Below are 14,785 nucleotides of genomic sequence, written 5' to 3' on the forward strand. Positions count from 1 at the left end.
CCTGTTTCATTAGCTCTGATTGACCCTTTTTTATATAATTTGATTTGGTGGAGGAGACATCAATCAGCAGTGTACCGGCAAAGTGCTCCAGGGAAATATCACACTGAGACAGAGGACCATCTCCGTACTCCCCATGTTTCCTCACTAAGGTATCATGTCAATAAGTTGTTGTAATGTGGGTGTATGTATTTAACATAAGTACGCGGTCCAACGTTTTGAAAACCCTTCTCTCCAGCTTTACACTGAATCGATGAACAGGCTGTGTCTTATCTCCTCTGTTTCCTTTCTGGTCTTGTTTATTTTTGCAGGGGCCATGCATAGCTGGAGTAGCATTGAATTCATGTCTGGCCTTTGCAGTCCACTAGTCGATGGCAGTAATTACACTACCGTTCAAAAGTTTGGGGTCACTTAGAAATGTCCTTGTTTTCCATGAAAACATACACGAAATGAGTTTGAATAGGAAATATAGCAAAATGAATAGGAAATGTAGTCATTGACAAGGTTAGAAATAATGATTTTTAATTGAAATAATAATTGTGTCCTTCAAACTTTGCTTTCGTCAAAGAATCCTCCATTTGCAGCAATTACAGCCTTGCAGACCTTTGGCATTCTAGTTGTCAATTTGTTGAGGTAATCTGAAAACATTTCACCCCATGCTTCCTGAAGCACCTCCCACAAGTTGGATTGGCTTGATGGGCGCTTCTTACGTACCATACGGTCAAGCTACTCCCACAACAGCTCAATAGGGTTGAGATCCGGTGACTGTGCTGGCCACTCCATTATAGGCAGAATACCAGCTGACTGCTTCTTCCCTAAATAGTTATTGCATAGTTTGGAGCTGTGCTTTGGGTCATTGTCCTGTTGTAGGAGGAAATTGGCTCCAATCAAGCGCCGTCTATAGGGTATGGCATGCAAAATGATCCCTTTTACCCTGTACAAATCTCCCACTTTAACACCACCAAAGCACCCCCAGACCATCACATTGCCTCCACCATGCTTGACAGATGGCATCAAGCACTCCTCCAGCATCTTTTCATTTGGTCTGCATCTCACAAATGTTCTGCTTTGTTATCCGAAAACCTCAAACTTTGATTCGTCTGTCCATAACACTTTTTTCCAATCTTCCTCTGTCCAGTGTCTGTGTTCTTTTGCCCATCTTAATCTTTTCTTTTTATTGGCCAGTCTGAGATATGGCTTTTTCTTTGCAACTCTGCCTAGAAGGTCAGCATCCCGGAGTCACCTCTTCACTGTTGACGTTGAGACTGGTGTTTTGCGGGTACTATTTAATGAAGCTGCCAGTTGAGGACCTGTGAGGTGTCTGTTTCTCAAACAAGACACTCTAATGTATTTTGTCCTCTTGCTCAGTTGTGCACCGGGGCCTCCCACTCCTCTTTCTATTCTGGTTAGAGCCAGTTTGCGCTGTTCTGTGAAGGGAGTAGTACACAGCGTTGTACGAGATCTTCAGTTTCTTGGCAATTTCTGGAATAGCCTTCATTTCTCAGAACAAGAATAGACTGACGAGTTTCAGAAGAAAGTTATTTGTTTCTGGCCATTATGAGCCTGTAATCGAACCCACAATTGCTGATGCTCCAGATACTCAACTAGTCTCAAGAAGGCCAGTATTATTGCTTCTTTAATATGCACAACAGTTCTCAGCTGTGCTAACATAATTGCAAAAGGGTTTTCTAATGATCAATTAGCCTTTTAAAATGGTAAACTTGGATTAGCAAACACAACGTGCCATTGGAACTGATGGTTGCTGAAAATGGGCCTCTGTACTCCTATGTAGATATTCCATTAAAAATCAGCCGTTTCTAGCTACCATAGCCATTTACAACATTAACAATGTCGACGCTGTATTTCTGATCAATTTGATGTTATTTTAATGGACAAAAAAAGTGTTTTTCTTTCGAAAACAAGGACATTTCTAAGTGACCCCAAACTTTTGAACGGTAGTGTACATTCAGGATTCACAGTGAGTGGGTTTTACTGGCTCACTCCAGTCCTCCTTTTTTAATGGCCAAGTTATCTATATCACAGTGTCTCGACCATTATACACAATGCAATCAATTTTCCCTCCTGGGCTTTAGAAGAGATTATGAGTATACCTGGCTGGGGGCCTTTCCACACACTGTAGAAATGCATTCACTACCCATTTCGATATACTATAGAAAAATAAAAAGGATAATACTAGATTGTCTGCAGGTTCTCAATTATTACTGTAGCTCAGGTGGTAGAGCATGGCGCTTGTAACGCCAAGGTAGTGGGTACGATCCCCGGGACCACCCATACACAAAACAAACAAACAAAAAAATTATGTATGCACGCATGACTGTAAGTCGCTTTGGATAAAAGCGTCTGCTTAATGGCATATTATTATTATTATCCAGTCAATGGTATGTCTGTAATTTTTGCAAAAACTAATGTCACTCAGTGTGAGAAAGCCACAAAGCATAATTTAATTTGTTGGGGTCGTTAATTTCACAGGTTCCAGGTAAGGTGATAAAGCAACTTCATTACTGTGGCTATGGTTTTAAATGCATCCTGCGTCCTATTTTTCTGTTTTCTGCTCAGATTCCTAATGTTCCTCGTTGTTTTTTTGATGAAAGAGCCTGGAGCATCGAATCAAAGTTAATTTAATTAAAGGGACGTGGAGGGAAAGGACTGAATGTGTCTTCCACATTTAACCCAACCCCTCTGAATCAGAGAGGCTTGGCAGGCTGCCTTAATTGACATCCACGTCCGGGGAACAGTTGTTTTAGGGGGTTAACTGCCTTACTCAAGGGCAGAACGTCAGATTTTTTCACCTTGCCAGTTCTGAGATTCAAACCAGCGACTTTTCAATTACTGGCCCAACGCTCTTAACCACTAGGCTACCTGCCGCCTAATGATGATGGTTTCTCACAATAGCGAACATGTTTGTGCCTTAAAAAGCATCTCACGCTCAAGTCACACATTTTTTGCTACAGATGTAGGATCTTAATTTGAGCCAGTTTGCTACAGCAGGAAAATAATCCTGCAGCAACAGGAAATGTGAGTTATGTGGATTATAATTAATGGACATTTTGAAGGGATTGATACATTTTTCGTTAGGGCAAATCAAGCCTGAAATGTCCAAGTGGAAATGACAAACTTTAGAAGCCTTTTTAAAACACAAATATACTACAAGTTTGCATTCACTGCTGTGCAGGAAAAACCCCAGCAAAAAAAGATTTATCAAATTAATATCCTACATCTGTATGTTATTTAAAATTGATAAAAAATGGAAATATCACATTTATATACTTATTCAGACCCTTTACTCAGTACCTTGAGTCTTCTTGGTATGATACTACAAGCTTGGCATACCTGTATTTGGGGAGTTTCTCCCTTTCTTCTCTGCAGATCCTCTCAAGCTCTGTCAGGTTGGATGGGGAGCGTTGCTGCACAGCTATTTTCAGGTCTTTCCAGACATGTTCGATCTGATTCATGTCAGGGCTTTGGCTGGGCCACTCAAGGACATTCAGAAACTTGTCCCAAAGCCACTCCTCTGTTGTCTTGGTTGTGTGCTTAGGGTCGTTGTCCTGTTGGAAGGTGACCCTTCGCCCCAGTCTGAGATCCTGAGCACTCTGGAGCAGGTTTTCATCAAGAATCTCTCTGTACTTTGCTCCGTTCATCTTTCCCTCAATCCTGACTAGTCTCCCAGTCCCTGCTGCTGAAAAACATCCCCACAGCATGATGCTGCCACCACCATGCTTCACCATAGGGATGGTGCCAGGTTTCCTCCAGATGTGACGCTTGGCATTCAGGCCAAAGAGGTCCATGTTGGTTTAATCATGGTCTGACATTCCTTTAGGTGCCTTTTGGAAAACTCCAAGCGGGCTGTCATGTGCTTTTTACTGAGGAGTGGCTTCCGTCTGGCCACCCTACCATAAAGGCCTGATTGGTGGAGTGCTGCAGAGATGGTTGTCCTTCTGGAAGGTTCTCCCATCTCCACAGAGGAACTCTCGAGCTCTGACAGAGTGACCATCAGGTTCTTGGTCATCTTCCTGATCAAGGCCCTTCTCCCCCGATTGCTCAGTTTGGCCGGGCGACCAGCTGTAGGAAGAGTCTTGGTGGTTCCAAACTTCTTCTATTTAAGAATGATGGAGGTCACTGTGTTCTTGGGGACCTTCAATGCTGCAGACATTTTTTGGTACCCTTCCCCAGATCTGCGCCTCGACACAATCTTGTCTCGGAGTTCTACGGACAATTCCTTCGACCTCATGGCTTGGTTTTTGCTCTGACATGCACTGTCAACTGTGGGACCTTATATAGACAGGTGTGTGCCTTTCCAAATCATGTCCAATCAATTGAGTTGACCACTGGTGGACTCCAATCAAGTTGTAGAAACATCTCAAGGATGATCAATGGAAACAGGATGCACCTGAGCTCAATTTCTAGTCTCATAGCAAATGGTCTGAATACTTATGTAAATAATGATATTTATTTATTTATTTTTATAAATGTGAAATAGTTTCTAAAAACCTGTTTTCACTTTGTCATTATGGGGTATTGTGTGTAGATTGATGAGGAAAAAAAATAAATCTAATCAATTTTAGAAAAAGGGAAGGGGTCTGAATACTTTCCCGAATGCACTGTACATCTTCAAATGTGCTGTACTGATCTCAGTGTTAATTCTGAGAATAAGGATTTTCATATGACATAAATTATAAATGGCTAAGTAATTAATTTTGTTCACAAGCTCTCTGTCTGAGAGAGTGTAGGCCTACAAATAGCAGTGTAAGGGAAATTGTAAGCTTGGGTGTGATATCATCTAGGTAATAGATAGGGTAGATATGTAATACAAGTGTACAGTGTGAGAAGCTCCTGTAATTGGCCTTCATTTCTTCTGGTGTGAGATGTCTTGTTCATTCTAATTATATAAACAGCACTGTTCAGGGACCTGATATTTGAGAAATATCTGCTCAGGAACTGTTCACTAACCCTCTGCTACTGTATGCCGTCACTAACTGTTGTTAGTATCTCATTGTCCAATCAACTGTTGTAACAAAAACTAAATCATATGCCAAGCTAATGCCAGCTATATTATGTCTTATTGATGATCTGATACCAACGTCACTGCCCTCTGGAAAACATTCTCTAAAATGTTTCCCATACTTATAAACAAAAACATTGTAATATTTAAAAGGCTTCAAAGTACAGCTTGTGCTTTCATGTGGGTGGATAGAGCTCTCATTAAATGAACCAGACATTCTGAAAAGTGCAGCTCAAAAATGCACAGTCGGTATACTTAGCTATTCTGTATTCAAACACAATGTTCCCATCCATACAACATGTCTACCTACCCACAATAAAAACAAAAACAATTTACAGCACGCAGTCAAACACTTTACTTCCTCTATAACATAAATCATGTAACTGGTACTACTGTATATTTTCCATCTGTGCATCTCTGCACACTCTAAACCCTTCCAGATGGCGTCAATTAACAATTCAAGTGACAGCTATACTGTACAGATCTGCCATATGTACATATGGACAGATAATTATACACTACCTACACAGTCCACTTAAAATGTGTATTTTTCATTTGCACATTTCTATTTTGCACCTTCACAGTGCCATTCTGAACTGATGATGATGAATGAAACAGAGGACTTTTCTGCCTGTCTTGAATAAAGACTGTGACCAAAGTCCCTGATCCAATTGATACACAATTAGAGTGGGAAATAGCAACTTCATTGCAGAAGACTCAGCAGCATTAGTCATTACAGTCTGTACAGTAGGAACCAGAATATGCTGTCCACTCCAGCTTTACATCTGAAAAACTATGTCGCCAAGCGGGAGCTCATTAACAGGCCTATTAATCAGTTTGACCATATGACAGATCACCATGTTACATAGGCTTTACAGTAAAAGCAACACAGTTTCTCTGGTCTCGGTTTCCTCCCTCCCTATTACCAGCCATATTGATCCTAAGCTGTCTGGAGAATCGTGGTGCACTTTGTGTGGAGCTCAGGCTATAGGCTATTGAAATGTGCAGCCTTTTCAAATGGAGCAGAAAATGCAAAGATGGCATCTGCTAGGTCTGCTCCATTTGGAGCTCTATTTTATAGATGATCGTCATAGAGACTACCGCAGATTCACAGAGACTACTGTATGTCAGAATCTGTGATAACCCTAGAGCGATGGAGAGAGAGACAGAAAAGAGAGAGTGTGTTTGTGTGTGTGTAGAGGTCTGTGAACACATCCACCTTACAGTATATTGGGAGGTGAGAGTGGCCACCGAGTTGTTAGCTAGCTGTGCTGCCTCTCCTGTTAGATGGTGGTCTTGTGATGGCCAGATGGCAGGGTATGAGGTTAATGAAACATTGTTAATATACCTGCCACCAGGTTTAGGGCCATTTTCATCTTTAGCCATTCCAAGCACACTGTAGTCATGGGAAAAGAGCAAGGTGATTTCAGTTTAAGTCCTCTTTGGTAAATTGATTCTGTGATGGGAAGGCAGCGGGGGACTTGGGTTGGGACATTCGAGTATGAGACTAGTAGTGAATCAGGACCATCCTCTTCTCTCCCCATCTTAATGACGAGGTGTAGGGCAGCTCAACCAAGCCCCAGTCTGTCTGTCCTCAGTGTCTGAAACAGAGGCTGAACCTGACCTCCAACATGGCATCTACTGCCACAGCCATAATTGTAGCCGGCAGTAAAGATATGATTAGACAAAGCATGGCACTAAATGGCGAGGAACAGCAGAGAGACATAACATGCTAATTTTAAAACGTCTTGAAACCCTGCGGTGTAGTCATACCCTGAGAGAAAAGCGTCTGAAAGTATCATAGTTAGGTACAGGATTCTGCTTCTGTAAAAATGAAGGCTATGGCACCTCTCACTTCTAGGGAGCATAATTACTGCAATATTGTATTACAATGGTCTAACAGTATGATCAATAACACTGACCCTGTATTTCTATGTCCAGATTTGTTAGCCTATGTCGTAGTACAATTTTATTGCTTCGGTGGATGATTACAGAATGTACCAGACTGCCACAGAATGTATTAAACTGCTAACTGAAGGAAAACTGAAAGTGAAAGTGAGACTGGAGACAGGGGCTGTGGAAGCTGAATTTTAATCAGAGGATAAACCCAAAACACAATTTCGTCTCACTACGCAGAGAGGGCTGGTGATTTTCACAGCTCAACAATTCTCTCTGCCTCTGTTAGACTTGGCTGGTATGCTACTCCTACATTACCAGAGAGTTTTACACTGGAGGCATTATGAGTCTTATTTACTGTTGGAATAATTAAATACAGGAACCTATGGGGGGGGCTCTTGGCTGACCCACTTAATAGATGCAGCGAATCCCAAAAACACTACATCAGCTGAAATGTACACATAGACACACACACACTCTTGTGTGCACACACACACACCCCTATATGCAGGCAATACCAATCATGCAGGCAGATAGCTCTCAAATCCCCTAACGCAAAGGAACACACTTATAGTCAAACACTGCAATCACTGCACATGGATAAGTCTCCCTCTCCATCCATCTTCTATTATCACTAATGTATTGAGGAATTGAACAGCTGAGTTATGACTTATTTGGTTGTCTGGTTTCTTCCTCCCTACGAGAGCCCCTTCAGTCCAGCCGTCTCGCCAGTGAGACTTGAAAAGCCACTTGAACAGATACTTCTTTGGTGCTTGTCACTGGGTCATTAACAACAGTGCTGTCTGTAATCAGTGCTGTTGGTTAATAGAAGCCCATTCGCCGTGGTATTCCACATAACGTTAGGGAAACAATGTTCGTTTTTGTTCTTACCTCTAAAGTGTTCTAGTCAAGATGATTCAACGTTCCACTGTGATATGTGGCCAGTGTCTAGTTCGTAGTTCTCCACTTTAGACAAACCCTCTCTACAGCTCTTGCCATTAGTGCTACATCAATTATGAAAGCCAGAATCGTAGTTTAAGTCAAAGCGACAAACTATTTAAATAATAATTGTTTTACATATTTTTTTTTATAGAATAACTTTGCAAAGGAAAAACCTTTCATATACCGTACGTGACAGGATGTACAGAGTGGAAAATATCTAGATTTGATCAAGCTTCTATCTCATCAACTAACAAATAAAAATGTTTTGTGTGCGCCACCCAGACAACTAAATAATCTAGTATGATGTCAGAGTGATGTGTAAGGAATGCATTTATCAAGGCATCCTTTGTCTCCCAGCTAAAGTAGGTCACATCTTAAGAAGGGTTTTCCTGTTACCATATGAGTTATGGTTCTAATCTGTAGTCTAACTACTGTTCCAAATTAAACCTTCAATCAAATGGAGTCTTATACTTAATTTAGGTCCATCATATTGTAATACCAATACATTTACTTTTTAAAGCATAAATTCACAGTTAAAATTCAGATTGGCAATCTACTGCCAATTTAAAAGTATATAAGTTAGCACTAAATGTTTGTTTAAAATATTGACCTATGGTACAGGCAAAGTTTACGTTCAACACGTTTCAGAATTAGCTGGAAGCACTGGAACCCATTTCCATTTTTAGACAACATTCCCTCAGGCTGAGAAGGAGTGAAAATCTTGCTCTGTATGGTTCGTCTTCACAGATGTGCGAGGTTAACACTTCCTGGCATCTCTTTATGAACATGCCTGTGTGGAGGAGGCAGGGATGCCATGCTGCCAGGAATCACAATCATGTGTGTGGCTCAGCTCAATGCTTTAGGAATGCTTAAAAGGTTTACTGTTTTAATGCAGGACAATTTGCAGACACTCTCACGTGATCCACATATGTGTGTGCCTGCTTGGTGATTTGTCTCCTTACCCATTTAAAATAGTAATATGATAAACAACCTCATCAATCATTTCTCAATTAAACCTTCTGGATCCGGAGGAGCAGAACTCAATCAATGAATTTTCTGTACAACTCAAGCAGAAATATTGATGCGTCTTTTAATAATATATTTTTGATTCATTAGGAACTGAACTCTGAAATGGAAGATTATTATTCTACCTGTCAAGACCACAGGCATATCATCACATGCCTAGAATTAATGAACAGCGGCACTATGCTGTTCATTAAAGCACACACATACTGTATACTGTATGCCTTTATCTCAACCCACAATACGTTCATGGCTACTAGCCAGTTAGGAAAAGAAGAAGAGAGAAGGTCTCATTCAAAAAATTGGTACTCAGTCAGGGTCTCAACTTACTGTTGAGAGTTAAAATAGTAGAGAACACAAGGTGCAATTTCGAAATTTGGTTGTGCATCAGCAGTCACTCAATTAGCCCATGTCAGCTATTTTTTTTAGATTGGTAGATTAGTCTAGCGACCAGCTATCTAAAATTGCAGTAAGCATGGTTGAATTACCGACCGGGGTGGGGCCCATTGATCATAAGTTATCATATAAAGAACTGCAAACATTTGCCTCCACCCTATGGCAAAATGAGTAGAATTGCAGCAAACTTGCTTTAAAACGGCCACATTTTCTCTCCTCCCCATGGCAAAATGTGCAAAATTGCAAGGTGTATGGATGTGGGTATGCAGACCCATGAGCCACTGTGGCCCCTCATGATGAGTTCCGTTTTTTTGTGGCCCCCACCCCCATCAAAGTTGCCAATTCCTGATCTAAGACAAAACCACGACCCAGAATGGCGTTAGATCAGTGAAAGTACTCACGTGGTCCTCTGTAGCTCAATTGGTAGAGCATGGCGCTTGTAACGCCAGGGTAGTGGGTTCGATCCCCGGGACCACCCATACGTAAACATGTATGCGCACATGACTGTAAGTCGCTTTGGATAAAAGCGTCTGCTAAATGGCATATTATTATTATTATTACGTGAAACTGCACATCATTCAACCACCACTACAGCTCATATTGGGAAAATGATGTAGAAGTTACAACCTGAATGCAATTTTCTTATTACTCACCATATTCGTTGCTTGATATGTTCTCGTTTTACAAGTAGCATGCAAGTCATTTTCACACCAGAATCAACCCACCCAATTCCCCAACCAATGCAAGCTACAATATAGGCAAGACCATCTGACATGCCCTTCCTTCCTAAGAGAGGTCATCGTCACCCCTGCCCACTGTGACTTAATGGGTGAGCCTTGTGTGCCATATGAGCTGTGCTTGTCCTGGTTTCATCACATGCAGTACTGGCAATAAGCTATCAGGTTCCAGGAGAGCAGGTGTTAAGTGTTCTGCCACCCAAACCCTGCTCTGCCTGGGAGACTGGTTGCCAGATCATTCCCCTCTTCTCTTATCTCATGTAGAGGGCCACAGGCGCCAGGACGACAGGGGGCACAGACCTGCCAACCTCGGGTGCTGTGGAGGTGAAAAAATCACTCATACCTGAGATATGACTTGTCAAGCTTCTGATGAAGCTAATTAAAACCGTTATGTAGAAAAGATTTGGATGATATGACAACCAGGTTATGTTTGGTCAACATTGGATAAACTGAGATTAGCTTGTTGTTATAAATGTGAAGCTGATTGTACGTATGAGACTCATTAAAGTTATTAATATCTTGACATTGGTATTCAGTGTGATTCATAGCTAACTCCCATATGTTTACATAAATTATTCATCTCAGGTTATATGAATAGATTTCTATGAAATATTATATTTTTCTCAGTTCCACCTTACAGGGAAGCGGGAGATCAAGTGAAAATAATATGTTCTGATTAGTTACAGAAACCCAAATGCAAAGTGTTGACTCCCTGGGCAGGGCAAGTCATACTACTGCAGCATACTGCAACCCAATAGCCTTGTGATTACAGTTCTGCTGGCATGTTTAGACATGGTGGCACCTCGACTACTCTGCAGTACTGGCAGGTTTACACAATCTAATGCCAGATCAATGACAGCTCAACTCACGACCTCTCATGGTAGTGGTAGGTGTGGTGCAAGTTCTGTACGATAGTGTTCAAACAGGACAATATCAACACAATAAAATCACACGAGTGCATTCAAAATTATGTGAGATTTGTGTAATTATAGGCTGTGTCTGTTTTTAGTGTTCATACTGTGCTGTAAACTTGAAAACTGACATTGTGGCATAACTTAGGGGAATAATGTTTTGTATGACATGTTATTTCTGCAGAGAGAATAATGGGTTGTGTTAGCGAATGTGATGAAGCTGTCACAGTCTTGTACTTAGCAAGAAAATGGGCATCTAAATTTGGGTTGAGTGGTACTGAAGAAAAATATCAGTAAAGATAGCAAGGTCTGCTGGGAACAAACAAATTCAAAAAACAAGATTTGAAAAAAATGGAACACTCTCTAACACTTTATCTCTTGAATAATGTCTCCCCCTTCTCCCTCTCTCTCAATTTCCTCTCCCTATCCCTCAATCTCTTACTAATATTTTTGTTTGTCCCCATTTTTCCTCAGCTGGAGCCACGTATATCTTTGGGAGAGGAGGGGCCCTCATCACGTACACCTGGGCCCCCAACGAGCGGCCGAGCACCAGAGCAGACCGGCTAGCTGTGGGCTTCAGTACTCAGCAGAAAGACGCCATCTTGGTCCGAGTGGAGAGCACCAATGGACTGGGAGACTACCTGCAGCTACACATAGTGAGAACAGGATGGGGGGCGGGGGGCTAAGAGCATGGTCTGTAGTACTGTGGGGATAGGGTTAAGGTAGAGGATGAGGGTCCCCTTTTTTATGAGTGTTTAGAAGAGGGATGGGTAACTGGCGACCCACGGGCGGCATCAATTTCCATAAACAGAATCATGTTTTTTTGTTTTTTTATGTGGGAACTCAGTCGGGGTCTCAACTTACTGTTGAGATTTGGAATAGTAGAATGCACAGATGCAATTTCTAAATGTGGTTGTGCATCAACAGTTTTTCTCTTATTATGTCAGTCAATCAATTAGCCCCTGTCAGAAAAAAGATTTTTTTTATTGGTATTTTATTCTAGCCAGCTATCTGAACTTGTAGTAATCATGGTCAAATTACCGACCGGGGGGCCCCCATTGATTTTGTTAGTCCTTCTCACTCAGATATCATATTAAAAACATTTCTCTCCACCCTATGGCAAAATGTGTAGAATTGCAGGAAATGTGTTATAAAATTGGAAAATCTTCTCTCCGCCCCATGGCAAAATGTGTAGAATTGCAGCAAACTTGCTTTAAAACTGCAACATGTTCTCTACGCCCCATGGCAAAATGTGTAGAATTGCAGAAAATTAACTCTAAAACTTCAATTTCTTCTCTCCACTGTCAAATTTCACTTAGTGCCCCCAAAAGGCTAGGGTCAACTCTGACTGTGTGGGGAATGGATGTGGGTACACAGACCCGCGAGCCACTGCGGCCCATCATGATGAGTTCAGATTTTTTGTGGCCCTCACCCCATCAAAGTTTCCCATCCATGGTTTAGAACCAAGGCTTGGAATGATCTGATATGATATGAGCTGATATCCTGAGGCTGACCGTGTAGAAACAGAATCCTGAAAATGCTCTTGCTGGAGATTTGGAGGACTAATTAAGGTGCTTAGAAAGACTGCGTTAATTTAGAAATTATCTTTAATTTCCATAGAAAATGGTATATGGCAACTATTTCTCATGATATCTATGATTTGTGACAAAAAAGTATTTACCATGCATCTGGATTGACAGGGGAGAAACAACACCCTCAGGGGTGAGTGCTCAGTCCCCTCCTGTACTCCCTGTTCACCCATGACTGCATGGCCAGGCACGACTCCAACACCATCATTAAGTTTGCCGACGACACAACAGTGGTAGGCCTGATCACCGACAATGATGAGACAGCCTATAGGGATGAGGTCAGAGACCTGGCCATGTGGTGCCAGGATAACCTCTCCCCCAACGTGATCAAGACAAAGGAGATGATTGTGGACTACAGGAAAAAAAAAAAAAGAGGACTGAGCACACCCCCATTCTCATCGACGGGGCTGTAATGGAACAGGTTGAGAGCTTCAAGTTCCTTGGTGTCCACATCACCAACAAACTATCATGGTCCAAACACACCAAGACAGTTGTGAAGAGGGCACGACAAAGCCTATTCCCCCTCAGGAGACTGAAAAGATTTGGCATGGATCCTCAGACCTTAAAAAGTTATACAGCTGCACCATCGAGAGCATCCTGACTGGTTGCATCACCGCCTGGTATGGCAACTGCTCGGCCTCCGACTACAGAGGGGAGTGCGTACGGCCTAGTACATCACTGGGGCCAAGCTTCCTGCCATCCAGGACCTCTATACCAGGCGGTGTCAGAGGAAGGCCCTAAAAATTGAGCTCCGTTCGAGACTATCCTACTAAAAATTGCCATAGACTCCAGCCACCCTAGTCATAGACTGTTCTCTCTGCTACCGCACGGAAAGTGGTACCGGAGCGCCAAGTCTAGGTCCAAAAGGCTTCTTAACAGCTTCTACCCCCAAGCCATAAGACTCCTGAACAGCTAATCATGACAAAGCTGTCATCAAGGCAAAGGGTGGCTATTTGAAGAATCTCAAATATAAAATATATTTTGATTTGTTTAACACTTTTTTGGTTACTACATGATTCCATATGTGTTATTTCATAGTTTTGATGACTTCACTATTATTCTACAATGTAAATAATAGTAAAAAATAAAGAAAAACCCTTGAATGAGTAGGTGTGTCCAAACTTTTGACTGGTAGTGTACATATTACCCACTGGCTATAGGGTGAATGCACCAATTTGTAAGTCGCTCTGGATAAGAGCGTCTGCTAAATGACGTAAATGTAAATGTAATATTACCTCAATTACCTCGACTAACCGGTGCCCCTGCACATTGACTCTGTACCGGTACCCCCTGTATATAGCGCCCTTTACTATTATTTTATTTTACTGTTGCTCTTTAATTATTTGATATTTCTATTTTTTACTTATCTATTTTTTACTTAACACTTTTTTTCTTAAAACTGCATTGTTGGTTAAGGGCTTGTAAGTAAGCATTTCACTGTTGTATTCGGCGCATGTGGCAAATAACATTTGATTTGATTTGAACACCGGTGTTTGTAAGAGATTGTAACGGCAATACATCACGCTGGGAAATGCCTCATTGACCTCTGGCACATTACTTAGACTTCCAGACAAAAAGATGCAGTTAAACTATTTCATCTAAATGAATTATTAATTCCATTTGAACCATTGACTTTCACGGTGCATGTTTGCAATGTCACCCTAGCTGTTCAACACTAGGATACCAGATGCTAGGCCAAACAATAGCGTAGTGTGTGCTATGTTCCAAAGAAGCCTTTAAGTCAGGTGTAATATGTCCCTGTTTGAGTCCAAGCCCAAACACAGCTGACCCAGATGATTGTTAAAGGGTAAGAGTAGCTTGTTCCCCCAGGGGGAGTGCATGTTTGTTTCCACAACACTGCTGTTTACAATTATACTGTTTAAGGAACACGAGAAGCTACCTGGTGAGCTGACAACAAGGGAATCTACGGTTGGTTTTAGAGTCAACGCCAGCATTGTCACTGTAGACTATAAACAGTATGTGTTAAGGAATCTGCATTAGATGAATGAAATTCAGACTATTTGAAACAGAATTTGTATAGATCCTTTTTTTGTTAATTGCTTATTGCCTGTATTGTTTATTTGTTACCTATAAAGAGCCAAAGTTGGTAGACGATTGAGCTTGAGAGAGATCGTAAACTGCCTTATAGATGACATGCCCAGGTTATTCTACAAAACAGGTTAAAAAAAATCTTTATAACTTCATTCTGAGGAAGAGGGGAATCATGTCAAATAATGATTAGTGCTAGATCAAAGCTGTGTCTAATATAGTAGG

The 14,785-nt window shown here is 41.5% G+C and overlaps 1 protein-coding gene across 5 annotated transcripts in view; it reads left to right on the forward strand.

Annotated features, from left to right (window-relative positions):
- LOC121578931 (neurexin-2-beta-like) overlaps window positions 1-14,785 on the forward strand; it is a 314,921-nt gene that overhangs the window by 267,146 nt on the left and 32,990 nt on the right. For all 5 annotated transcript variants that reach the window (XM_045224458.1, XM_045224459.1, XM_045224460.1 and 2 more), the window contains one exon: window positions 11,397-11,578. In XM_045224458.1, the coding sequence (XP_045080393.1) occupies window positions 11,397-11,578 (182 nt within the window). The remainder of the gene's footprint in view (window positions 1-11,396; window positions 11,579-14,785) is intronic.

This window comes from Coregonus clupeaformis, chromosome 13, assembly GCF_020615455.1.
Source record: "Coregonus clupeaformis isolate EN_2021a chromosome 13, ASM2061545v1, whole genome shotgun sequence".
In the NCBI taxonomy this organism is placed as follows: domain Eukaryota; kingdom Metazoa; phylum Chordata; class Actinopteri; order Salmoniformes; family Salmonidae; genus Coregonus; species Coregonus clupeaformis.